This window comes from Zootoca vivipara, chromosome 4 (genome assembly GCF_963506605.1).
Source record: "Zootoca vivipara chromosome 4, rZooViv1.1, whole genome shotgun sequence".
Lineage (NCBI taxonomy): Eukaryota > Metazoa > Chordata > Lepidosauria > Squamata > Lacertidae > Zootoca > Zootoca vivipara.
The window spans coordinates 47752979-47779719 of NC_083279.1; the positions used below are offsets into that span (position 1 = coordinate 47752979).

General features: G+C 42.2%; 1 protein-coding gene across 3 annotated transcripts in view; it reads right to left on the minus strand.

The window, feature by feature from the left end:
* Positions 1–4369: 4369 nt before the first annotated feature.
* SLC37A1 (solute carrier family 37 member 1) overlaps positions 4370–26741 on the minus strand; it is a 32902-nt gene continuing 10530 nt past the window's right edge. For 2 of the 3 annotated variants that reach the window (XM_035115531.2, XM_035115532.2), the window contains exons 7-20: positions 26264–26340; positions 25357–25523; positions 24861–24898; positions 23963–24046; positions 21254–21385; positions 19583–19673; positions 18509–18571; positions 16479–16564; positions 16033–16081; positions 14486–14559; positions 13738–13816; positions 9583–9680; positions 5534–5586; positions 4370–4443 (exon numbers count right to left, since the gene is read on the minus strand). In XM_035115531.2, coding sequence (XP_034971422.1) covers positions 4428–4443; positions 5534–5586; positions 9583–9680; positions 13738–13816; positions 14486–14559; positions 16033–16081; positions 16479–16564; positions 18509–18571; positions 19583–19673; positions 21254–21385; positions 23963–24046; positions 24861–24898; positions 25357–25523; positions 26264–26340 — 1107 coding nt within the window. In that variant the 3' untranslated portion in view covers positions 4370–4427. The remainder of the gene's footprint in view (positions 4444–5533; positions 5587–9582; positions 9681–13737; positions 13817–14485; positions 14560–16032; positions 16082–16478; positions 16565–18508; positions 18572–19582; positions 19674–21253; positions 21386–23962; positions 24047–24860; positions 24899–25356; positions 25524–26263; positions 26341–26741) is intronic. The other variant, XM_035115533.2, reaches the window with a different exon arrangement.

The window sequence follows — 26741 nt, forward strand, 5'->3', positions numbered from 1 at the left end:
AATTTGATCATACCTTTGGGCTCTCATCAATGAGGATGTTTAATGACAAGGGATATAACTGTTGCAGAAGAACAGTTGTTCACTGGTGTCTGAAGAACAAGCTTTAGACATGGCTGCATCGTATAGATAATTTTCACTGCTGTGCAAGATTTACATTCACTCATGAGCTCACTGAAAAGGTTACAGAGCATGTTAGCTGTAAACATGATTTCAATAATGCTGTAAACATTATTTCAAACAACTTTGTTCTATGGAGGCATACATCATGAGAAAGCTATCGAATGTGTATGCTATTAAGATTTGGCGGGTTGAATGGCTGGCTTGACATTTTACGCTTTTTATGTTACAAGTGATTGAAATAAGTGGGACTTCGTTGGCTCTGCAGTTGAGGGCAATTAAGGGTCTTCGCGCATTAGGACTAATACAAAAACAGGCTTAATTTTAAGTATTAACAATTATCCCAGTATGACGACTGAGATGAGTGAGAGAGGCAGCAGCATTCAAAATCGAACCATCACAAAGAGTGATGAATATTCAAATGAGAGTTAGCTTGTATGGAGAAATTCAAAGAGCAGGAATCAGATTGTTCCCTAGAGATATTAAAGAGGAATATCAGGGGCAAATTAGATAGATTTTAAAAAAGAAAAGAAAAGCAGTGATTGGTAGCAGAAGAACGTATTTTCAGCTTGTCGGTTGTCACTTACCATCCTTTGTGCTGGACAATAAGTTTGAAAGTAAAGCTCGAGAGGTAGGCAATGCCAGCCTCCTTCAAGGCAGCTGTATAAGGGCAAAAATCACATAGTTGGGCAAGAGTGGCTGGACTGATGGCTTGAAATATGTTGATGCTGGATCCTTTATATTTAAGTCCCTGATGTTACAGAGTGCTTTAAATATGGCATCTTTATAAAGCTCAAAGCAGATGATGATATCACATGGTGCTTCACTAATTCTGCTTCGGCCTCCATCTGCTATTGAACAGGGGGTATTTACTGTATATGAATTGGGCCATATCTCCCCCCTGCTTCCTGATTTCTGGTAGACCTCCGATTCAAAAATGTTTACGTCTGTTTCTGTCTGATGGTTCCTCAAACTTCCATGGCCTTGTGCAATAATTGTATTTCAGATTGATTAGTGCTGGCAAGATTTGGTGCTTTATTAGCAGTTTGAGAATGCCTTTTAGTTGATTAGAAAGGCCATCAAATTTCTGTGCAAGTGATGGAAAAGCATTGGTCCAGTCACACTTTAGGGCTTGGCGAATTCTTTCTATGTAGGCATCTGAGTCGGACTCCATAGCTGCTGCCGTTTTCTTGCCTTTTTGCGAGAGACTGTTGCCTTTAGGCATATCAGTGTCTGAGGCCTCAGATATTGAGCCTTCAATTTGCTCTTTTAAATCAAAATGTGCAAACTTACTTCTAGGTCTTTTAAATCCTTGAAGCATTATTACCGTTCCTGGTGTGTAAATTTTTTGCTAGTTTCAAAGCCTGTGGTTGTCCGTCAATGTGATTTTCACTGTGTTGTGTTCAGAGACATAAGATTATGCCAACATTTACGTAGCTTTGCAGCTAGTCATGTCCCAACCCCACCCCTGTAGCACAAGAACAGTGTGTTGATTGGGAGGCAGGGAGGAGAGGAAGAAAGGTTTCTTTTTTTAATTCCTTCACTTTTCTGCCATTTTCCTACTCAAAATCATTCTCACACCCCACCCCTGCTGTGACACTGGGTAGAATATATAGGGTGCATCTATATTTTCCTTTGCAGGGAGAAAAAGCTGTTCAGGAAGGGAAATTTAGAATAAACAGCGGGACAGGAAAGTATTGAGCAGCCCCTATCATTTCTCCACTCAAACTGTGCTACTCAGCAAAAGAAAAATAATTATTGGGAGACTGCTCTTGTAACTTCCATATAACATCTGATTTGGTCACAAATTTAGACAATTTTTAAAAATACATATTTAATTAATTCAGTAGGACTTATCAGAATTAGCCCTGAGTGCTCACTGGAAGGACAGATCCTGAAGCTGAGGCTCCAATACTTTGGCCACCTCATGAGAAGAGAAGACTCCCTGGAAAAGACCCTGATGTTGGGAAAGATGGAGGGCACTAGGAGAAGGGGACGATAGAGGACTAGATGGTTGGACAGTGTTCTCGAAGCTACCAACATGAGTCTGACCAAACTGCGGGAGGCAGTGGAAGACAGGAGTGCCTGGCATGCTATGGTCCATGGGGTCATGAAGAGTTGGACACGACTAAACAAAAATTCAGAAATGAGTAGACTGTGTAGTTTGTCAGGTATGGCAAGGTAACAAAGATGCACACAGCATGAAAACAAATATTTAAAGGTGACCTTTAAACTCCAATAAATGTTCTTACTGCAAGCCCTGCATTTGGAAGGGATTGTCATGGAAGCAAAGCTCCTGAGCAGAACCAATACCAGCAGGGGCTGCCTTTAAAAGCTGCTTCATGGCTGTTCCTTTGCAGCTATGTGTATCTACTGCCCAACCATGGACATCTTATGACATCTTATGATGTCAGATGTGAGGGGGGGGGGCCCTCCACCAGGCCAAATTTGGCTTACAGGTCTGAGATTTCCCATGGCTATGCTTACTCAAGTTGTACACATAACTATGAAAACCATGGCTATTTTAAAGTAGAAATTTGCCATATTGAGCAGGGAAATGAGGATACAGAATGTAGGACTTTAGAAACATCCACTAATTCTGTCTTACTTAACTGATAATGGGATGTATATCTTCATGTAAGCCTCTGCCTTGTGGTTCAAGTATGGTGTACACTGTATTAAGTAAGAAAACAATTCTTGGAAAATAGTTAAGTTTATGAACTTTAATAAAAACTAAACATAGTCCTGATGGTCCAAAAGGGGGAAAAACTGGATTTTGAACTTTTAATAAATAATCAGTAACAGTATACATATTGAAAAAATACTAAAACCATTGAACAGCATGTAATATGAGTCCCTTTTTAAATAAAATAGTTCTATTATACATCTTTGCAGACCAGAGACAGACTTTGAATTCTCTGGAATTCAAAAGGATGAACGGGGGGAAAGTACTACAACAAATAGTTAACACTTGTGCTTTTATGGGATAAAATATACGTGTTTTTCTTTCTTCCTTTGTAAATTTATCTAAATTATTTTTAAATATGCAATTTGTATACAAATTGAGACTTTTGCGTTGTAGAAAATATTGCGACTATTCCAATTGTCATAATGAAAACACTCAGTAGAATGTTTTGGTCCCAATTATTGAGTGACTAAGGCCTCATATACAAATTAGGGAGTGACTAAGGCCTCATATTCTGCATATACAAAATGAAGGGGGAAATCCTGGATTGTACAGTTTAGAGTGAGCACTCTGGGATGGTTGATCCAAAGCAATCTTAACTCTCCAAACCAATCACAGGCCACCAAATTTGACCGGCAGTTTTAGAGGAGACCAAATATGCTACACTGCTTGTGCTTCTTATTATAATACCCTCAACAATTTTTTTCAAAGCCTTATAAGACAAGGCCTGCCATAACTGGATTGGCTAGTGACCCTTCTTTTTAATCAGCATTACCCAGATGTCTAGATGGTACTGCTTATTAAATAAATAATAATAGGAAAGGGTACTGTTCTCCAGTTACTGACTCCATGAGATTAGGGTCAGAAGTAGGGGACTGGACAATTGCAGAGTAACGACCATATATAACCGGCACTTCAGGTTCCAACCCATTAGATACAGAATAACATTGTTTTGAAACTGTACAGTGCGGAAAGTTAATTGATTATGCTGGATAATAGGATAACCTGCTTTCTTATAACAGAATAAACATCAGATATCCAGCAACAGCCATTCTTAGCAAGATCAGACAGAACATGAAGGACACTTTGTTCAATGTTTTGCTAATTCTTCTTAGCACACTGCAAACAAGCACCTAAAGTTAGCTCCATTTCCTTTAGTTCTGTTTGCATTCTACTTTTCTTAAAAAATGAAACCAATCAGATCACATAAAACTTACTTCAGACAAAATTAGTATCAAGGCGCATTTTCTTTGGCTCAGTTAGTCCATAAAATAGTTAACAGCTCCTTTCTTTGAGGACACTCTTCTTCCTGAGATATTGGTACATGTGCAAAATAAAGAGGGAGGAGCGGAGATGAATTTTGAAACCTTCTTCCCATAATCGTGCAAATCTGTTCAGAAAATGCAGCTCAAATGCAAAAAAAACAAAACAAAACCTCAGCAACAAAAAATCCACAAAGACCAGGATCCAGAGAAATATGTGCAACTGGGATTCCCCACCCCTACTTCATTTTCAAGCACTGCAGCCTCCTTCTTGGTAGTGGGTCATAAATACCGGTAGGCTCTCTGGAACACAGTCAAAGTCTTTAAAAAGCAATCATTTTAATTTACTTGTTTCCTAAAATTCAGTGTTCTTTAAACCTACAAGAGAATGAAAGATATCAGCAGTCAAGAAACAAGAGTTGATACATCTTGAAAAATAGTAATTACTACCTTCAAAGTAGCAAGCCCCACCACCACCTTAATTGCCTTTTAGCTTTCCGAGTGACATCTCACAATAGCTCAGGGCAAGGAACAGTTGTTTCAATTATATATAATTATCTATAATGGTCTTTATTCATATTTAATATATAGATTCATAAAATGAAATCAATAAAATAAAATCAATAATCAATAAATAAAACAGCTAAGACATTTCTATGCCCATTCCTGGCCGCTAAAAGCTTAACTAACCAAAAAGTGGTGTACAATAGCTTTTTGAAAAGGTACTGTTATCACACTGGATTAGGGCTAGTGTAAGGGAAAGCCCTTCTCGTCGTTCTTCAACAATTAGTGGTTACATATACCGCAAGTCATTTAGAGCCCAAGCTCCCTAATAGCATAAATGGCTATATTTGGCACCCTGAAATGCGCTCGGAATGAAACAGAAACTTTGTGCAGTAGAGTATTGGTTTTATAAACTCCTTACTGTCCAGGCCTATCAAGAATCAAGAAAGTGTGCCTCAGACCAGCTGCAGAATCAGACATGGACACAGTCCAGTTCCACTTTAATTTCACACGTTTGTAATTTTCCTAACATCAGTGGTAGGAAAGTATTAGGTGTATGGATGAAAAGAGAGTGATGTGCGCTGAAGGAGATGTTTGCTGCAGCAACTCCTGCTGGCAAAAGGCATTTTAAAAACTGGAAGTAGACCGTGAGTATCTATACCTTTTCTAGACCACAGCCTAGGAAGCAAAGAACTTGCAATTTAAAAAAGGGCGACAAATACCATGAAAACAAGTATCAGAGATATTCAGACTCATCTTATCTGCTCTTGCAAGACAAAAAACTAAAAGATTTTAAAAATAAAACATTTTCAAACAATTACTTGAGAAGCTGATAAACAGTACAGAAATCCAAACATAGGAAAGGAAAGAAAATTGCCACGTTGTTGTTGAATGTAAAGATATGTCAGCTAAATATAATGTAAACATCATGTATTGGCACACAGGAAGTTAAGCCAAAACTTACAGGGTGCGATCCAGACTACATCGAAGTTCATTTCGTATAAGGCGGAGCAAGAACTGTATAGATAAAATAAAATAAAAACAGTGTCAAGAGCAAAAATGGCACCAGACATGAAGTCTTCATGTAAATAAAGATGGTGTCTTAAAGTGAGGGACCTGACAGCGCTCAGGCAAAAGTGAGGACAGACTGGAGGGAATGAATTCTCCTAGGACGCTGACAAAAGACCATGGCAGCTTATGCCACAATAATTTTTAAAGCTTTTAAGGTGCCACAATACTCCTTTGTTGTTGTTCTTGCTGCAACAAACTAACATGGTCACATCTCTGTAGCCGAAGCAAAGAAATGAAAGGAGGTACTTGGGTTACCTGCATAAAAGTGCTGTTTATGGATTAGTAGGAGATTCCCATCTTCTAGTATAAAGGGGCCAGGATGCACAATGGACCTAATGTTTTCATATGGGAAACTTGGCAAACAAAGGTCTTTGGAAGTCCCTAATTTAAACAACTGCCAAATATGCAGGATAATGAACCATGTTACAGATGCTTCAGGTTACAGACTCCGCTGACCCAGAAGTAGTACCTCAGGTTAAGAACTTTACCTTAAGAAATTGCACGGTGGCGGCGCGGTGGCAGCGGGAGGCCCCATTAGCTTAACCTCAGGTTAAGAATGGTTTCAGGTTAAGAATGGACCTCCGGAACAAATTAAGTTCGTACCACTGTACAGAGGTACCAGAGGTACCACTGTATTATGTCTGAGGTCAAGTGTAAATGTAAGTTCAGAGAAGCAAAAACTGTAGCCGCAAATTGCTGAAGAGCCCAGTAGAGGGAGCGCAAGCCTATTGGGAAATGGATTGATGTGCTAACTGGGTTATCCTTACGCTATTCTGAAAGGGTATCACCATCATTTCCTTAAGTAACTAGGTTTATCTCTCTGATATAACGGAGCTGTGAGGGAGAGACCCAGTGCTTTTTTCGGTTGGGGGGGGTGCAGTGGTAACATTTTGTGAATCAAAGTTTGGTCTCATTGAGGGGCAGTATTTCAATATGAGTAGGGAAATGAGAGTACCCCTAAACATTTTTTTAAGAAAAAAAGCACGGGAGAGACCCCAGAGTAGAGTGGGTAAATGATTACTAGAGATACTAGGTGTCAAAGTAATAGACAACTATCTGACTTTTAGAAGACATCTGAAGGCAGCCCTGTTTAGGGAAGCTTTTAATTGTATTTTAATATTTTGCTGGAAGCCGCCCAGAATAATAATAATAATAATAATAATAATAATAATAATAATAATAATAATAATAATATTCACAAGAGCTTTGTGTGCATGTAATTTAAGAACACTTCTGCAGCAAAACACCTGCTGAGCTGACTGCAGCTGTCCCTGTTGCCATCTTTGTTATGCCAGAGAGGGTTTTGCTCAGAGATTAGCACTCTGGGAAATGGTACACAGGGCTGAAGGTCAAGCACTTGGTTCAGCAGTGTGCTAGACGCCCATGAAAAACCATTTAAAAAAGAGGAACAGAAAGGAAAAATGAATCCCTTCGTGGTGCCACCTGCTTAGCAGAGCCTACAAAGGCAGGCCTGGAATTTGCAGTGCCATTCCCCTCTCCTTCCACGAGGAATTGAGAAGGGAAAGGATTTATTTTTCTTTCGACAAACTTTTAAACTAAGTTTAATGATGGCAGGCACACCGAGGTCCTGCACTGTTGAATTTGGCTTAGCCACTGCTTGACTAAACAGGGTGCCTGCTGCCACCACACAACGCTTAAAACAGTAGCAAAGGACCCCTCCCACTCCCTTCCCAACACCATCTGATAAGTTGTGGTAGGTGTGGGGGGAAAGTGGGGCAATCAAGGGAATGAGGTGAAAGCAGACAGCAGATGTGAGGGACCAGGGTAACAGGCGCTTCAGGCCTCTTCAGGGCAAACTGCCCTAGGCTCCTTGAAACCTAGCAATGCAATGGTCCTTGGTAGTTCATTCTCAGCACTAAATTCATTTGACGTGCATAAGTACACAAATCGTCTGCATCTTCTGCAATAATTCCCAAATTAGAAACACTGTTCTCGAGGAAAAACAGAAGGATTACAGTGGTACCTCGACTTACGAACGACTCGACAACCGAATTTTCCGACTTACGAATGGGGCAAATGGAAACCGCGGCAGTTTTAGATAGGGTTTTTTCGACTTACAAATTTTTAGATTGGGTTGCTTCGACTTACGATTTTCCCCCGTTTCCAATGCATTCCTATGGGAAATCACGTTTCCAATGGTGCTTTTCGACTTACGAATGTTTCGACCTACAAAGGTGCCTTTGGAACGGATTAAATTCGTAAGTCGAGGCACCACTGTATTATGCAGAGCAAAGTCAAAATGAGAAAGCGGTTTTTTTAAATTAAAAAAAACCCAAACAACATTTTGCCACCCTCCAAAAAGGACTGTCCTCTCAGTAATATTTCAGAAGATGGAGCTGCAAACAGAGATGAAAAGGTTCATCAATTCAGGGTGTGTGTGTTTGGGGGGAGGGAATTATTGAAACCCTTATGTATAAATAAGGCTTGATTTTACAAGTTGGATTCAATGTTTTACTCTTGAAGGAACCATTTTAGTCTCTCTAATTCCCAAAATGTGAAGACACAAAAAAATTACCAAAGCATACTTGCAGCTCCTACCCTTGCATGTTAAAGGTTCTATCTTTGATAGTTTCTACTAAAACCAATATTACTATGGTAATCTAATGTTTTTGTAGGGAGGTGGTGGTTAAATATGAATAATTATTAAGTGCCAACAATTGCATATTTCAGCTACTTATAGGATTTTTATAAAACTAACTGAATTAATCCTCAAGGACAAAGTTTACCTTGCAAGATTCCAGTTAGGAATAGTTGCAGAGAACGTAAACGATTCTCTCAAAGAAAATTATGATTTTTTTGACCCTGGCAAGGTTGGGTGTTAACATAACTACAGTGGTACCTCTGGCTGTGAACAGGATCTGTTCCGGAGGCCCATTTGCAACATGAAAAGGCCGCATCCTGAAGTGCTGCATCTGCACACACGCGTGTCACAATTTGGTGCTAATGCACATGCGCAAAGTGCAATATAGCGCTTCTGCGCATGCACGCGCACCAAACCTGGAAGTAACCCATTCTGAGACTTCCGGGTTCGGCGTGTCCGTATCCTGAAAAGACGTAATCCGCAGCGGACGTAACATGAGGTATGACTGTACTGATTTCACACTTACAGCGGCAAAACAAATTATATCCCTTAATGGTGTCTATGTAGGAGGCTTAGAGAAGTTCTAACAGCAATTGCTTCAATCAGCTTGAAATGTGAATAAAAAACCTATGCTGGCTGGACAACTCATTTATATTCAAGTGCCTCTTTCCCACTTTCACTTTTGCATTAACAGTAGCCAGACATTTATATATTAAAAGCATGAGAGATGCTCAAAAACAATTTAAACCTCACAAGTGGAGACCAAAGCTCCCATTCTCTTCATCTATTTTTTAAAAATGAGGTCCATCTCCCTCCCCATGGAGCTGAGAAAATCAGAACAAGTTAGCTCAACATCATCACATTTATTTTAGGAAACCCAATCATATTAAAATTAAGGAGTAAATTTGATCATGTAGACTACAGCATAGTACCTTAGTGATAAAAAGCACTATAAAAGAGTGATATACTGTGTAAGTTGCACTCCTGCTTGGAAATATAAATCAAGCCATATGGGAAAATGAGACATTAAAAGTATTAAATAGAACTCTACACAGCTACTAGATTCTGTCTCAACATCAAGAAGAACTTTCTGATGTTATGAGTTGTTGACTGTGAATGGACGCCCTCAGAAGGTGGTGACTCTCCTTCCTTCTAGATCTTTAAGCAAAGGTTGGATGGTCATCTGTCACGGATGTTTTAGTTGAGATCCCTGCATTCCAACTCCACAATTTGACGATACTATGAAATCAATGCAGTCAACGCCTTAAACTGAACTCTACATTTTAACAAATGAGCCCACAGGACACAGAAATATGGTACTATTCCATACTTTGACTTACTAGCAAGGCACACGCATCTGCTATCATCAGCATATAAAATACATTGTTCCAACCAGAAGGAGAGAGGAGACCAGCTAACAAAGGTCCCAGAGCAGCACCTAAAACACAGTACACGCGGGTTAAAGCAATACAGTGCAATACATCTGACAGGCTGCATAATATTTTATACGTTCCTGAGATTTCAACATCGATGACATATTTGGAAGTGGCTTCTAGGTATGTAAGCACTGCTTCATGAAACCACAAATATTCCTCTTGAAATGGGATAGGACAGAGGGCTCATCCACACTTACTTTTTGCTCGGCATTTCTAGACAGAGGCCTGGACTTTACAGGTCTTACCGCTTTTCTTTTTTGGCCCTCTGCTTTTCCTGTGAAAACCAGTTATTTACCGCTGAATCGAAGCAAATGGTCAAGCCGGATTTGCCTTTTGCTGCAATTAAATGGTAAAGATGGGTTTTTCTGGGGAAAGCGACAAAGCGGGCCTGGGGGGGGGAGCACTCTGACATGTTCCAGGAAAGTGCTTGGATTCAGGGGCGTACCCAGGATCAAAACTAGGGGGGGCAAGGGGTGGGCCCAAGGCATGGGAGGGGAGGGGCAAGGGGCGGGGCCAAGGCACAGGAGGGGAGGTGCCACAAAGTGGGGACGTGGGTGGGGCTACAGAGCCCAGGTGAAACTGACTCCAGTCTAATAACACCAAAAGGGGGGAAATCCAGGGAAATAATAAGGAGGATCAGAGAAAGGTCAGGACAAGCAGCTATAAAAAGGGACATTCTCAATGAGCCTGCTGAGGACCAGCTGTGGTTACGCAAGAGCAAGGACAAGGCATATCCCATACTACGCACATGGGCACTCATATTATGAATGAACAGCATCCTTTGACAGCCTGGCACCTTCCACGTGCTTTGGACCACAACTGCGCTGCCAGAGGCAGATGGGAGTTGTAGTCCAAAGCACACGGAGGGGAATCAGCTTAGCAAAGAAATAAATTAAAGTTTGCCTGCTTTTGCCTTATCCCATCTTTTGCCTTATCCCATTCTGGGCTGCATCAATAGGAGTATAGCATCTAGATCAAGGGAAGTAATAGTACCACTGTATTCTGCCCTGGTCAGACCTCACCTGGAGTACTGTGATTCTATGATTATATGAATAGTATTGAGGGAATGGATGAGGGGGGGCAAACTGCAAGTTTTAATATTGTTCCATGCCACCCCAATATCCACAACAGTGAGATTCCAGGGGCCCAGGCACTTACCCAGGGTTCATATTTCCACAGTGGAGATAGCGGTGTCTTTATGATGTATTGCTTATTTACACATATTTATAAGCTGAGCCTACAATACAGGCGCTACATAATTATACTTTGTCCATAATAATTTTCACACAACCATCTTAAGAAATCAATCTATGCCTAGGTAAGCCTGTATAGGATAGCAGCCTGAAGCACAGAAACTATCTACAGCCGCTCCTTTCACTTGAACCCCTCACAGAAATCCTGTAGAGCTGGCCTGAAAGGGACCCCCAGGGTCATCTAGTCCAACCCCCCCCCCGGTAATGCAGGAATCCTGCCCACAGCAAGACCGACCCCTTTCATACGTCCGGATTCCTGTAAGCCTAGCAAGCTGAATACACCAAGGTCCGGACTCTTCTGCCCTGCGAAATGCAACCCAATTGTCTGAATGGTGGACAATGTCAGCAAAACAAATAGGCAAGTTTGAAGACATGGCAAACAGTGGCAAAGTTCATTATGAGAAGGAGATGGAAAGTTATATCCCTCCTAAAGGAGAGAAGAAGAAGTAAAAGGACTCCAATTCCCCCAAAAGTCCACCACCTGCTTTCTTCCTGTTTTGTTCTGAGCATCGCCCAAAGATAAAAAGCAACTGTTAGGGCAAAATTCTGGGTGCGAGAATGCTCAGCCACCCAGCTCATCAGGCAAGGGCCTGTGGTCGTTGCAGAGTATAAAAGGAAGGAGTAACAGCAAGGTTTATTACTGCGCAGCAGGTTCAATGCCAGACTGAACACCATGAACAGGGCTGCAAGAACTTTTAAAAGTTCCCACCACCACCCCATAATGTACATCGAAAGCATCATACATACATCACTTGTGACAGGGTAAAACGTCAGAAAAGGGGAAGGGGCAAGGGGCATTAGCATACAGGTAAACAGGAGGTAAACAGGATTAACATACGGTAACAATGCACGATGTCCCAGAACATTGTTAAGCAAGTACCAGTAAGTATCTGGGAGGGGATCCTTGAGTACCTGGCCGGGGGGGGGGGGGACAATGGGTCCAGGTGTGAGTATTGCCTCTGGCTTCGGAGGGTTGGGAATGGCAGGAGATGGTACCTGAATGGATTATGGATATGCAGAGGAGCACCACCCTGGCTACCTGACCTCTTGCTTAAAGGATTATGGCTGTTCCCTGCATCCCTGAGAGCCCTTGGCCAGAGTAGCAAAAGGGGGTTTCATTTAGAAATAAAGATACACTGTATTCATTCATAAAGAAATATGGTTACATAGAGTCTCAGGCAACAGAGAAAGGGTAGGAAAGGGAGCCTTTATTACACAGGGCTTGATCTTGAGGGGGTTCGTGTTGGTGCGATACTAGAGTGGTGTTGTAGGATCAAATGGGGTCCCCTTGAGGGCATTTGTGCCAATCTTGATTCCCAAATGAAGCCTCGTTTGGGTGCCCCCCCCCCATAAAATTCCCTAACAGTGACCACCCAGGTTTTTCTATTGGTGAGACAGCAAAGAAACTAAAAACCGTAATACATAACAACATAAAAAATATCTGTTGTCAATGCCAACATACCATCGCTTCCAATGAAGCTACATGCAGACTCTTTATAGCAGGGGTGGCCAACTTCCAAGAGTTAAAAACTGGCAGTGATTGATCTACCCCCTTTTGGGGGTTCAGGTTGAGGTTGTTGAGCTTTTTTTTAGGAAGGAAAGCCATCCATGTTTTAGCGGGTTCAGGTCAAAGTTTAGCTTTATTTAGGAAGGAAAGCCCTGTTTTGGGGGCTTCAGGGCAAAGATGTAGAGCTTTTTTTAGGGGAGCCAAAGTTGCTGAGCTTCTTTGGGGGGAGCCAGTGATCTACCACAGACGTCCAGTGATCTATTAGTAGATCATGATCTACCTGTTGGACATGCCTGCTTTATAGCAATAAAGGGGTGCTGGCCCTTTAAGGCTGAAAGAGAAAACTGAGACATCCATGCCCCCCCTTTCTAACACACATCTTTTAAGATCACATCACACAGTGGCTGCCCAAACAGCTTGGATGATAAAAGACACAAAGGAGGGAGGACAATTGGGAAAGATATAACACCATTGCATTCCCATGCCTTCCAAGCCTCCTTATGCAAAACCACCCAGTTAAAACGGAACTCCTTTCACACCTCATTATCGCTGGAGGTTTCATTAAACTGATAAAGATCCCCCCTCCCCAAGGACAAGAGTAAAAGCTGTGGTGCCGACCATTTGCTACCTGAAACAAGGAAACAAATTGTATCTTAAATACTGGCACAGGAGCTTTGGAAGGCTCGCCCTGTCCAGCCTCCTCTCTTTGCGCGCGCGCGAGAGAGACTTCAATCCTTCAGCAGCCAGCTTCAAGTTCTCTCTCTCTCTCTCTCTCTCTCTCTCTCTCTCTCTCTCTCTCTCTCTCTCTCTCTCTCTCTCTCTCTTCCCCCCTCCCTCCCACCGCGATCCCTGGGAGGAACATCAGAGTGAGTGTGGTGTTTTACGTACAGTGTTTTAATCCACACCCCAGCTCTTCCAATTCTGGTTCTCCATTCCCCCCTCCTTGTTTGCTCTAGTAAGAGCAGCAGCAGAATGAGCTGAACGAGCGAAGGCTGTGGGGAGGCAGCCCGGGCGAGCTCCAGCAGCAGAGTGTTGCGCTCTCTCCCCTCCTCTCCCTCGCTGCGTCCTTTTGCTTCTAGAGAGGGGCAGCTGCCAGCTGGCTTCTAGAGTAGGGCAGCTGCCCTAACTTGCCCCATGGTGGGTACGCCCTTGCTTGGATTTCCATTGAAAAATAACTGAGGGGTGATGGGCATAGATTTCCAGGTCTGCACCTACACTTAGAGTCATTCTACAACTACCGGTAGAACCATCAATTGAACTTTTGTTCTTAAGGCAGATATTTTGGGAGTGAAAGCTTACCTACTGAACCTGTTCCATCAATGATAGCTGTAACAGTGGAGAGTGCTTTTGCATTTCCCTTGAGACTTTTATGGGTACCCTTTAACAACAAAATGTTCAAATCTTAATAATGTTGGCACAGATAGTAGCAATATTAGCAATCATTTCTCATTTATACAGTTCCTCTTTTTTGAGCTCCTAGGACGAAGAGGTGGAATATAAATGAAATAAATAGTCTTTGTTTCACAAAGCTGAATGGGTGGATCTGGGGGTGCTCAACCTATATCAATCGAAACTAGATATTACAACAGTTTCTCTTAAATGCTTTTGCATTTGGGCCATTTCTGATGTTCCTCTATCTTGAAGTATAATAATAATAAAAATTTAATACAATCAAAGACCAGCAAGAAGGATAAATAAAACATCTTTTCTGAACTCCTTCTTAAAACCATATACTGGAACTTGCATTAGGTCAAAACAGGAGCCTTTCCTAGCTACCTTCTTCTCAAATTGTTTCCTATTGGATTATACAGATACTGGATACACCACCATAAGCCCAGTTGTAGATTAGTGAGGATCTTCTTCGAGGGGCCATTCAACCCATACACTTCAAGGCTAATGGAGAGAGGAAGTCATGCTGGCCTATGGTTTCTGTCCTTCTCTAGAACATTGTGCCTCTTCCTTTCATGTGTCCCTGTTCTTATTAAATTGAAAATGACTAATACATTATGAGAACTAACATGAACATTTAAGACAGATACATACTCACCAAGTCAGCTGAGACAGCTGTTGTGATCAATGCATAAGGGCCATTTACAAGAGCGCCACTGATGAGCAGCATAACTTGAAATGAGATTAAACACAACAACCAGATTTTCAGAATTTGTGCTTGCTCTAACAATACATGAATGGTGAAAGATCTATTAATCAATGCACATTTATTTCAAACATACGAGTTATGAAATTATAAACAGTGGAAGCTCTGTCTTCCAAAATACCTTATAAGGTAAAAAAAATGGTCAGTAATAAATAGCCAGTAGATTGTTCTTGGTGTATATTTGAAACGAAAGCATGGGAGAAGTTACGTAACAGAGGGGACTGGCGTTCTTATCCTCATTTGACTTATTGGTAAAACTGAGCTGACAAGCAGACATTCAACTTAACACAGCCTTGGAAATAAAGGAGGAGAAGGCATGGATAACAGAAAGAACTGGGGGGAAATAAGAGCAGAGTGTTGTGTCATAGTCTGCATAAGATACACTGCTGCCATATCTGCCCTGCCTTGCCTTCTGCCACATTTATTTGCTGATTGCGAGGCAAATGATGGCAATCAGTCCTTGTACTTGTCTCTCCCACAGTGAGAACAAGCACAGAACTCAATAACTTGCTGCTGCTGCTTACTTTGGACCTTAGTAGAACCAGTAGGCCTCCAAATGCAAAAGAGAGGCACACAGTGAAATCCTATGCAAGTCTACCTGAGGTTAAGTCCCATTAGGTTCAGTGGGACCAGCTCACATGTACGGTAAGTTGGCAGAGGATTGCAAGCAAAGGATGCTATCTGCAAGCCACTTGCTGCTGAACTGTACTTCTGAGTCTGTCAGTCCTGAGCCCCAGTGGCTAATTCCTATTTGCTACTAGTGACTAAGCAACTCACAAACAGCAACACTGCAACGATCTACTTACCATATTAGACCCCTCCAAAGCAGTAATTACTATTTAGGTATACTAAGTAAAACTATGGCTAAATATTATCTGTACTACTTATTTCCAGTTCCAGATTGTCAGTCCCAAGTAAGGGAGTAGGAAATATCTTTTAATGCAGTGGGGAAGAAAGAAATGGAAGTATATTTCGTCTGTCCCCGTCCCCGTCCCCCCGGACATTCATATGATGACTATCAGTTGGCTAGAGCCCCTCTGCATATGTGTTTTGAGACTACAGTAAGGAGTTCATATACCCAAGACAACATGCACTAAATTAAGGGAATAGAGCTAATTTCACTATCTCCCATTAGCTTTTGCAAATGGTAAGTTGTTAGCAGAGAAGCAATTTAAGCTCCAGATCACTGATGTTGCTGTGATTGATATGTGAGATTGTGCTTCATGAGCTACACTGCTCCCACAAGCAGATGATTCTCGATTGGGGGGAAAACCAACAACAACAAAACAGAACTGCTCTATAAATACCATTAGGAACGACCATCTTAGACCTATGTTCAGTACTTATATTTTATAATATATTATGAAATACATTCCCAGATATATTTTTAATCATCCCAAATAGGTTAAAAAAATAACGCTAGAAAACAGAGAACTCACCTATGGTGGCCTCAAAGCCCATTTTACTGATTGCTGAAAATAAGTATAGCTAGAGTAGACATAAAGCGACAGTTAGCTCAACTCATCATGAAACTTTAACTTTTCAATAACAAGATCATTTGTCTTTGCTGGGTATCAATTAATAAATCTGCATTATTTTTGCATTGTGGGACCTACTGGCATAGACAACAGGCCTGACAAAGCGACTATGGATCTCTGCTATGTAGGAAGCAAGGCGAGTTCTAAGATTTTATAATAATTTTCACATTAGTTAAGGCTAATCCTTCAAGGCGGAAGGGAAGGGAATCTTATGTTTCAGTGGGGAACAAAGTCACTTAAACAGTTACAACATCAGAACATTAAAAATCCACCCCTCCATCGCTAAACCAGCACCAGCTAGCAGACACATCTAATTTTATCACTGTAGTTGAGACAACAGGTCATACCGTGGGTGCTGCAATCAAAAGCATCATGCCACAAGTTGTAGCTCTTTTCTTCAGTCGGTCTGATATTATGCCTGCCAAAATTCCACCTGTGGAAAAAGATTAGGGGAACTGAACATATAAGAGAGGACATGTTTGCAACTACATTAGATACTACCCATAAAGGGCACCCTTTTGTTTTCTTAAAGAAGTGCCCTGCATATGTTTATCGCCAATAATTTCTACAATGTAATTGATCAAAGTGGAATAGATAAGAAGAGCCTGCTGGATCAGGTGAAGGGCTCATCAGGAGAACGGCATCCTGTTCTCACAGTGGCCAACCAGATACCCGTGGGAAACCCACAAGCACAAATGCACAAAATGTCCATCTCCTTTTTTTAAGAACACACTCCTGTGGTCCCTCAGAAAGTGTCACAGGGACCTTAGGAATTTTCAGGTCTTCTTCTCCTTCAGGTCTCCTTCATCCTTCAGGGGATGAAGAAATAAGTTTGAATTCGCAGGGGGATATCCAACCTCGTAAGGCCCCTCTCAGCTACTGCGGAAACCTTGACAAGCCTTGCTTTATCAAGAGGTATCAGTTTGGTCACTGAAGGAAACAGGATGCTAGAGTAGACAAATATTTGGTTGATCCAGCAGGGCTCATGCATTCCTATTTTTTTCCTACTCTGTACTCTTTCATTAAGTAATCTTTTTGTTCTGAAGGTTCCAGCTACCACTTTTATGCGGAATGCTCCCAAATCTATTTTCCTCATAGTCTCTTTGGTTTCAATCTCTACATGCCCACCATCATTTCCCACTGGACCTCAGCACAGACATACATGCAATAGTGACATCCAGACAAAACTACCATAATGCACTCTACATGAGGCTGCCTTTTAAAGAGGTTTCAGAAATTGGTTGGAGCCCGACACTCAAGTCTGAACTGAAAATACTGGTGTTGACCTTTAAAGTCCCTATCAGGCATGGTTCATCCTTGGATACTTTCAAATGGCATTAAAAACCTCACCTTTCTTCAGGGCTTGTTGCAATAAATTGTGGTTTGGCTGGAGATCTGATAATCTTGTCTAATTCTGGAAGTTGCATTATTTAGTACTATGTTATATTTTGCTGGAGTATTGTTGGTTTTGATAAACAATGGGTTCAGGTGATCAATATATTCTAAGCAGTGTTAATTGTATTTTTTTGTCTGTATGTTGATATAGTCTGTAAATTGCCTTGGAAAGAATGTTATTTCTGAAGGGCGGTATATAAATTTGTTAAATTAAAACATTTCTTGCCAATGTCTGAAACAGAGAATAGTACAGTAAAGATAATACTCTTGTTTATTCCTGACTGTTAATTTCAATCAGAAGGCAAGGCTCTCTTGGTGGTCTCTGCTCGGAATGAGGAGTACAAGGGCCTGTGAATAGGCTTTTTAATTGTTCTCCCCACTGAGATGTACTTTACCTTGACAAAATAAAAAAATTCCTTCAGTAGCACCTTAAAGACCAACTAAGTTTATATTTTGGTATGAGCTTTCATGTGCATGCACACTTCTTCAGATACCTGAAGAAGTATCTGAAGAAGTGTGCATGCACACGAAAGCTCATACCAAAATATAAACTTAGTTGGTCTTTAAGGTGCTACTGAAGGAATTTTTTTATTTTGCTTCGACTCAGACCAACACGGCTACCTACCTGTAACTTTACCTTGACAGTGTACTTGTTTTGCACATTTCTTTCATAAGGCTTTAGAGGTGATGGGTGAAGTCAGTTTTGAGTATGATGGTACTGCTATATTAGTTATGTAGGTATTTAGATGTGAATTGGTTTAAATATTGTATTACATTTTTTTGTGCCCCACCTGCTACAAAAACCATCATCTGCTTAATATTCTCACTTTCTCAGCTCAGCAGCTCACTTTGTCTGACCAGTTCCCACCACCTGCTTTTCTCCATAGCTCTTGCCTCTGTGTTTAAGAATATCAAGTCAATTTAGAAACATCGATTCTATGTGTGAAGTTTTAAAGTATCAAACACTAAGTTGCAAACTTACCAAAGATTCCTCCAACATCAAATAGTGTGGATAGATCGCCTGCTCGTTTAGCATCAATATGTTCTGTCAGTGAAGGAAATAAAAAAATACAGCAGGAATAACTTAGATTTTTTTCAGGAGCCACAAAACTGGCTGACTGCCCCCATATGTGGGGGTCTTGCGTTCATGATGGAAGAAAGGCAAGATATAAGTTTAACAAGTTGGCAGGCAGCACTAAGAATTAAGGTTATATATTATAATGCATACAAAATAGGTATCTGTTCCAAGTTATTCAGGGCAAACTCAGATGTGGTGTGGGAGATCCATGACTAGTTGTGTTTTGTTTTGATAACTAGCAGCCCTGTGGGGCAACTTTCAAGGCTGCAAAAATGGTGGTCTGGAAATGGGTGCTTTACTCTTTCCCGGTGTAATTCACCAACTTCCAAAGCTGCTATTAGCAATTACATGGTTGGAAGGGGGGATCTTGCTTGATGTTGCAAGGCATCATTGCTATACTCTGCAGAAGCAGCATTTTGCAAAGGATAGTAATGATGCCTTGCAAAATCAAGCAGGACCACCCTCCCATTACATCAGCTGATAGGAGGACGCAATCATCATTAGCACTGGTTTTGTGTACACAAGAGGTCTCTTTGGGTGAGTGAGAGACCCAATTACTTGCTTTAACCTCCGATTATCACTGTGAAGGGGCGGGGCTCCACTGGGAGGAAGGGCAGGATATAAATTATAATAATAATAATATCCACCTTGAAAATACTCTCCTCCCTTTTGTCAGCCATTCATTCCCGCTGTAGCAGGAAGGTAAACGGCGTTTCCATGTGCTCTGGCTTCCGTCATGGTGTCCCGTTGCGCCAGAAGTGGTTTAGTCAAGCTGGCCACATGACCTGGAAAGCTGTCTTAGGACTAATGCTGGCTCACTCGGCCTGAAAAGCGAGATGAGCGCTGCAACCCCATAGTCGCCTTTGACTGGACTTAACCGTCCCGGGGCCCTTTACCTTTTTACATTTACCTTACTTTGGAATACGTTTATCTTTATGTGGATCACATACACAAGATTCTTTAAACACAGATACTTACCTACATTTGTGATGTACAATGGAAGCCAGAAAAGAAAAGTGTAGCTGACCAGTTTGGCAAATAACAGGCAGAGAGAGAATTCTACAACTCCCTACAAAGAACGGAAGATAAAATAATTTTTAATTCTTATTTTCTTTTAAGCATACCAGTAGCATCAGCACTGAAATGGGGAGTATTGATCAGGGGCAATTGATGCAGCTATTACCGTATTGGCCTGCAAACAAGACTCACTTTCCCCCCAAATGCCAACCGTGAAAAGTTTAAGTGCGGCTTATATTCGCGACCTTACGGTATGCAGCCAGGAGCACGGCCAAACAGCACCAGGAGCGCTTAGTCCCCCATCCTCCAACCCAAGGCCGGGAAGGGAGAGAGCAAGGAAGGGGAAAGGCCATTGGCAACGCACTGTGGCTCCCCCCCCCCAGTATGCAGCTAGGAACAGCGAGGAATGGAGCAGCTTATATTTGAATATGTTTTTCCTTTTTCCCCTCCTCCAGTTTTAAAGGTGCAACTTATATTCAGGTGCGGCTTATATTCAGGCCAATACGGTATTCATCATTTAGTTTCTTAGTCATTTTATACCAAAAAGAAATTTCTCAAAATGACTTAAAATAATATACAAACAGAAAAAACAACTAAAAGGCAAATTTAGAAAGGCATACAAAATCACTAACAGGTTAACTCAATCAGCAAAATACTGAGTAAATAAAAATGCCTTAGGCTGTGTTTCTGTGGGGAGAGCATTCCACAGATGAGGAGCCACAGCTGGAAAAACCGGTTCTTGGGTAGCTGCCCTCCACATTTCCATTAGATGAGACACACATGAGCCCTTGCTGCAGACTGTGAGGCCCAGGCTGGTTCATGGTTCAGATATTGCACACAACCAGGTACTTCTTATTGATGCATTATGGTTACAGGTAGGTAGCCGTGTTGGTCTGGGTCGAAGTAAAATAAAAAAATTCCTTCAGTAGCACCTTCAAGACCAACTAAGTTTTTATTTTGGTATGAGCTTTCGTGTGCATGCACACTTCTTCAGATACAGTGAAATAGGAGTCCCCAGGCACTTATGTAGAGAAGGGGTGGGGAGGGGGTGGGGATGGGGAGGGGAGGGGGGATCACTCAGAAGGGTGGTGGAAGTGGGTGATTGACTGACTGATAGCTGTTGATGACCGAAAACGACTGCAAATGGTTTTGCATGAAAAAGCAAGGGTTGAGATGGCTGAAGATCGCTTATCATGTATAATGAGATAAGAATCCGATATCTCTGTTCAAACCAGGTCCCTCCATGGTTTTGAGCTTGGTGATAAGTTGTAATTCAGCAACTTCTCTTTCTCTTATCTGAAGAAGTGTGCATGCACACGAAAGCTCATACCAAAATAAAAACTTAGTTGGTCTTTAAGGTGCTACTGAAGGAATTTTTTTATTTTATGATGCATTATGTTTTGTTTCCATGGCATGGCTACTGCATAGCTGCCAAGTTATCCCTTTTTTAAAGGGATTTTCCCTTATGGTGAATAGCCTTCCTCGCGAGAAAAGGGAAAACTTGGCAGCTATGCTACTGTCACTGGAGAAGCTGACACAGTAGAAGTTGTTACTATTACTATTACTTTCATCTACTGAAAAATATAAGGGCCAAGCCTCAGTCCAGATTTGAATATGGCAACGTATACTCACAGGTATTCGCAAAGCTCCAGAAAAACTTATAGCAGACTTCCTGTTTTCAGTTTCCTCACAGCCTCCATTGTTAGGATTCAGTGACTTGTTGCACTTCTCATAGTCAGGGAGCAGGCAGTGCTTCTCTGGATCCTACAAAAGACCCCATCAAGTTCAATGAAGGCAATAAACCAAGCCACTCATATATTAATGCACTGTTAACATGAAATAACTTTGCATTTTAATAGGTTAATTGGAACCGTAAACTACTTTTGAAACACCAATGGCTGAAGCAATTTAAACTTACTTATGGAATCACTAGTGGTTTTCAGCCCGTTTAATAACGGGCGCTAGAATCCTGGGGTTCGGAGAAGCGCTTGCGCAGCGCTTCTCCGAACCCTGGGACCTGTCCTTGCTGTCGGCGGCAGGGGGACAGGAACGGAGGAGGAGAAAGCGCTGCTTTCTCCTCCTCCGTTTCTCTCCCGCAGCCGCCGACAGGAAGCAGACATCCCAGAGTTCGGAGAAGCGCTTGCACAGCGCTTCTCTGAACCCTGGGACCTGTCTTTGCTGTCGGCGGCAGGGGGACAGGAACGGAGGAGGAGAAAGCGCTGCTTTCTCCTCCTCCGTTCCTCTCCCGCAGCCGCCGACAGGAAGCAGACACCCCAGAGTTCGGAGAAGCGCTTGCACAGCGCTTCTCTGAACCCTGGGACCTGTCCTTGCTGTCGGCGGCAGGGGGACAGGAACGGAGGAGGAGAAAGCGCTGCTTTCTCCTCCTCCGTTCCTCTCCCGCAGCCGCCGACAGGAAGCAGACATCCCAGAGTTCGGAGAAGCGCTTGCACAGCGCTTCTCTGAACCCTGGGACCTGTCCTTGCTGTCGGCGGCAGGGGGACAGGAACGGAGGAGGAGAAAGCGCTGCTTTCTCCTCCTCCGTTCCTCTCCCGCAGCCGCCGACAGGAAGCAGACATCCCAGGGTTCGGAGAAGCGCTTGTGCAGCGCTTCTCCGAACCCTGGGACCCGTCCTGGCTGTCGGCGGCAGGGGGACAGGAACGGAGGAGCGCTTTCTCCTTCCTTCCTCTCCCCCAGCCGCCGACAGGAAGGACGCGTGCACTCTCCCCCCCCTGCCTCCTCCAACCGCCGCTCCTCTCACGGGCCAGGGAGGGTTGTGAGGAGGCCTTCGCCGGCCTCCACCCTCGCTTCCCTGACGTGCCCTGCAGTGAGGCGGTGTCCGGCGGGAGCGGCGGTTGGAGGAGGCAGGGGGGGGAGAGTGCGCGCGGGCAGTCTCTGCTGTCCAATCCCTGTATCCCTGGGGCACATGCGCAGTACCTCAGGGACACACGGGACAACTGGACGCAGGGACAACTTGGACATTATTATATAGGATGTTACCTGCCGCAAGACCAATTCTCATATGACATATTCAACTCGACAAAAATGCTATTATGTATGGATTTCTTCAAGCGTATGCCATATGGCCTCATTAGCTAGTACTTTCTTAGGGGAGGTCTTTCCTCAGGATATTAACAGAATTAGCCCCAATTCAAGAGGTGTTTTCTTAAAGGAGGAAACACACTAACTGGACAATGGGACATACCAGCTCCATATGGAGGTAGGTCGTTAGATAATGGGTTATGGTGAAGCAGTATCTAGGCAACATCTCATGCACAGTATTTGAAAGTGCAGGGTGATTAATAGGAAGCAAATCAGAATGAATGAAGGATGGATGCTCATTTTCACACCCACAAACAAATCAGAAAGAACAAAACCCCAATAAAGACTGGATGCAATCTGAGCACCCCATAAGCTTTGTGCCTGCAAATCAGAATGAATGCTGAACAAACAGGCCGTTTGGAGGAGCCCTGAGTCTGCAGGAAGGAGTGGAAGACCTTGGCCAAGGATAGTTGCTACTGCTCACGTTATTATGAACTTTCTTGCCCAGGCTTTTGTGCATAGAATCTGTGTACCCTGCTCTCTGTGTGCAGAGAGCTAAATCATTATCCACATTTGGGTGGTGCTGTTAGTTTTACAATCAATAAGATATTGCATAAGCCACTGTGCAATAAATCTTGCAAAAAGGAAGATACTGCTAAACTTACCACTTGCACTGCTAACTTCAAGCAAATAAATACATATTTACATGCCCTCCAACATCTCGCAGGATAAGACAGGACCACTCTTGCATACACAAAACACCCCTCTTCTCATACTAATGATCTATTATTACTCCTTGCTAAAAGCTGCTGTCTAAATGCTACTCACCACACCCACATTTCTCTGCAATGCTTTCTAAACCACATGGACTGTATTCATAAGTGCCCTCTGTTAAAACTTGAGAATGCATTGCTTAAGTTCACAATGAATTTGTTTCTAATTAAATAAAATAGCAGAAACTGAAACACATTCACTGAAATTAACTGTCAGGATATTCAGTTGCACAGGGCTGGAAGAGAAGCTTATGCACATGTGCATATATACTAACATTCTTTTAAAAATACATCTTCCAAATCTTCCCAAAGGCAGAAGAAGGAACAAAATAGAAACACTCATTTACCAAGGGCAGAAAACAGAAGGTCACATCTGTCTCTCATAAACAGGGACAGTTGGAAATTATGTGATTAAGCAAATGTTGTTTCAGGCAATCATTCCCCCATCCCACCCAAAGCATTAAGGTAATTTGCTTTATATATGAATTCATGCAAGAAAAATCTAATTATGAAAGTATTTTTGATTTACCCAAGATAAGCTTGTTTTCTTAGCGCTTAATTCTGGTTTCTGAATGGTGTATCTATCTGGCCCATTCATGTAACTTTTTGAATTCTGAAAGATATTTTTATAAGAGATATTAAGAACAATACTACTACAATCCTACTTGAAAAACAGCCTTATTAAAGTCAATGAGGCATCTAAATAAACATTAGGATTAGGCTTCAATCTTTTTTCTCTTTTAACTGCAATGACAACTGGAAAGCTTGGTAATACATAAACTCAGATACTTTCCCTTATACTGCACATGAGGCAAACATATTTAGCCCGTTCATCCTGGCCCGTGTGTTTTTGTGTGTGTGTTTCATGAACACTTCCCTATTTTCCACCCCAGATTTTTTTGGGGGGAGGGGGTCACATAGGTTTATTACGGCAAACTAGTGCTTTCAAGCCTTTGAGGTGTACAGTAGTCTTTCAAGCAGAAGGTTCAAGAAAAAGAGGGGAAATGAGATTTTTTTTCCAGCTTTCACTCTGAACCAGCTTCTTTTCTCCTTTATGTACACTCACTATACCCCACACATGCTGGTTGAAAACTAGTACAGTGGTACCTCTACTTACGAATAACTCTACTTACGAATGTTTCTACTTACGAATGGAGCTCCGTCCGCCATCTTGGATGCTGTTTAGATAGGATTTTTCTACTTACGAATTTTTAGATAGGGTTGCTTCGACTTACGAATTTTTTCTCCCAATGCATTTCTATGGGATTTGACTTACAATTTTTCTACTTACAAATGTGCGTTCGGAACGCATTAAATTCGTAAGTAGAGGTACTTACGCATTAAATTCACGCATTAAATTCGTAAGTAGAGGTAAGTAGAGGTGAAATTGGAAATGGAGAAAATGCAATTAATGAGTAATTACTTACACTGGATGATGAACTTGTACAGTTTGCATCCCTAGGATCTGAAATAACACAACAGAAACACAGAAATTCATGGATATCTTCCAAGCGCTTGTGGAAATGTTTATGGTTTATTTTACAAAATGCTGCTAGCACACAATATCTAAAAATGCACCCAAAAATGCACCTAAAATGCATAATTATCATGAAAGCAGGCTTCTGACTAGATGCAAATTTTAGTAACTGCATTGTGTCAACTCCAAGTTACCCATAATCTTGGTTTGTAACCAAACCTGGAGGTGAGGATAAGGCTGCAGAATCACATACACATTCTTCTGTTCCATTCATCCACTTTACCCTGCATGCACACTCAACCTCTTTTTTTTTTAATACAGCACAAGCTAGAGGGTTTTTTGGGTGTGTGTATGGTCTATGAACAATATTGATCAATTACATTTATCACATCCCAAAACCTGCTCAGTTTTGCATAAATTCATTTCAGAACAGGTACTGTACTTACGTTCAATAAGAAACAGGAAGCAGACAATCCCCATTAAAGCTATTATAACGCCAGGCACCACAAAGGACAAACCCCAGGAGGTAGACACCCAATAGCCAGCTATTAGAGAGCCTAAAATATTCCCCACTGAAGTGTGCGAGTTCCATAATCCCATGATCAGTCCTCTCCTATAATAAACAAAGGAAAATGGTCTGTTTTAGAACTTTTCATCAACATTCATTTTATCCAGGTGAGACATTAGTGCATTTAAGTTTTCAGTACTTGAAATATTTTGAGTTAGGGGATGTCTAGGTAGATTTTGTGTTGGCTTCTGATGTGCTTTCCTATGTATGCAGAACTGACCGAAGAATTTGGCCTGCCCAAGGTGAAGGACAAGATGGTAGCTCCTGATTCCCCATTCAGATGTTGACCAGCATGGCAACCAATTTTTACTTTAGAGCTGTTGGGATAGCGTCCTCCACCACACCAGAGAGTAGCAGGCTAGGAAAGAGGGTTCAGGGCAGGCTAGGTGGCACAACACAGCTGTGACCTCCAACATCTTGCCATCATTCATTCACCGCTCTGCCTGGAACCCGCTTGCTACCTGCTCAAACAAAAGCTGCAGTGCAGCAGAAGGGCACCTGCATGAATTGTGTGAGCAGAGCAGTGCCTGCTAGCGTTTGTGGCTTATGCTGCCTGCCTCTCTGCCCACTTGCTTAGACAAGAGCATTTCTAAGCAGCACTCCCTGTGACATATTGGAAGAAGGCAGGTAGATGAGACCAGCCCAGGTCAGCAACAAGCAAGCAGCCAGAGAAGCATCTGGGAGCTACTGAGTTATGTGAGTTACTGAGTTATGAGGCAGACTATCTCACTTAGTTTGCAATGTGTCCAACCCCACCCAAGACAAACAGATTATAAAAGATTTACCTTCCTTTCCCAAACCAGTTGCCAATGCAGGTAACCACACTGGGCCAGCCAGTAGTCTGCACCAATCCATTAGCCATCTGAAATTTTAAAACTTTGCAATAGTTATCTTGAAACAACTGTTTCGCCAGATAATGCTGTATGTCCAAGAAGCCAGCATAAAAAATAATATTCAAAGTTGTGTTAAATATATCAGCCAAACACAAAGCCTAGACAATCCTCATTGTTATATATTCTTTGTTTCCTAGACAGCAATGTCAACTCCCCCCCCCCACTTGCCAGTCCCAATGGTCGCAGGTGAATAATGACCACCCATTTATTCCCAAATGCTCTAGAGCAGGCTTCCTCAAACTCAGCCCTCCAGATGTTTTTGGCCTACAACTCCCATGGTTCCTAGCTAGCAGGACCAGTGGTCAGGGATGATGGGAATTGTAGTCTCAAAACATTTGGAGGGGTGAGTTTGAGGAAGCCTGCTCTAGAG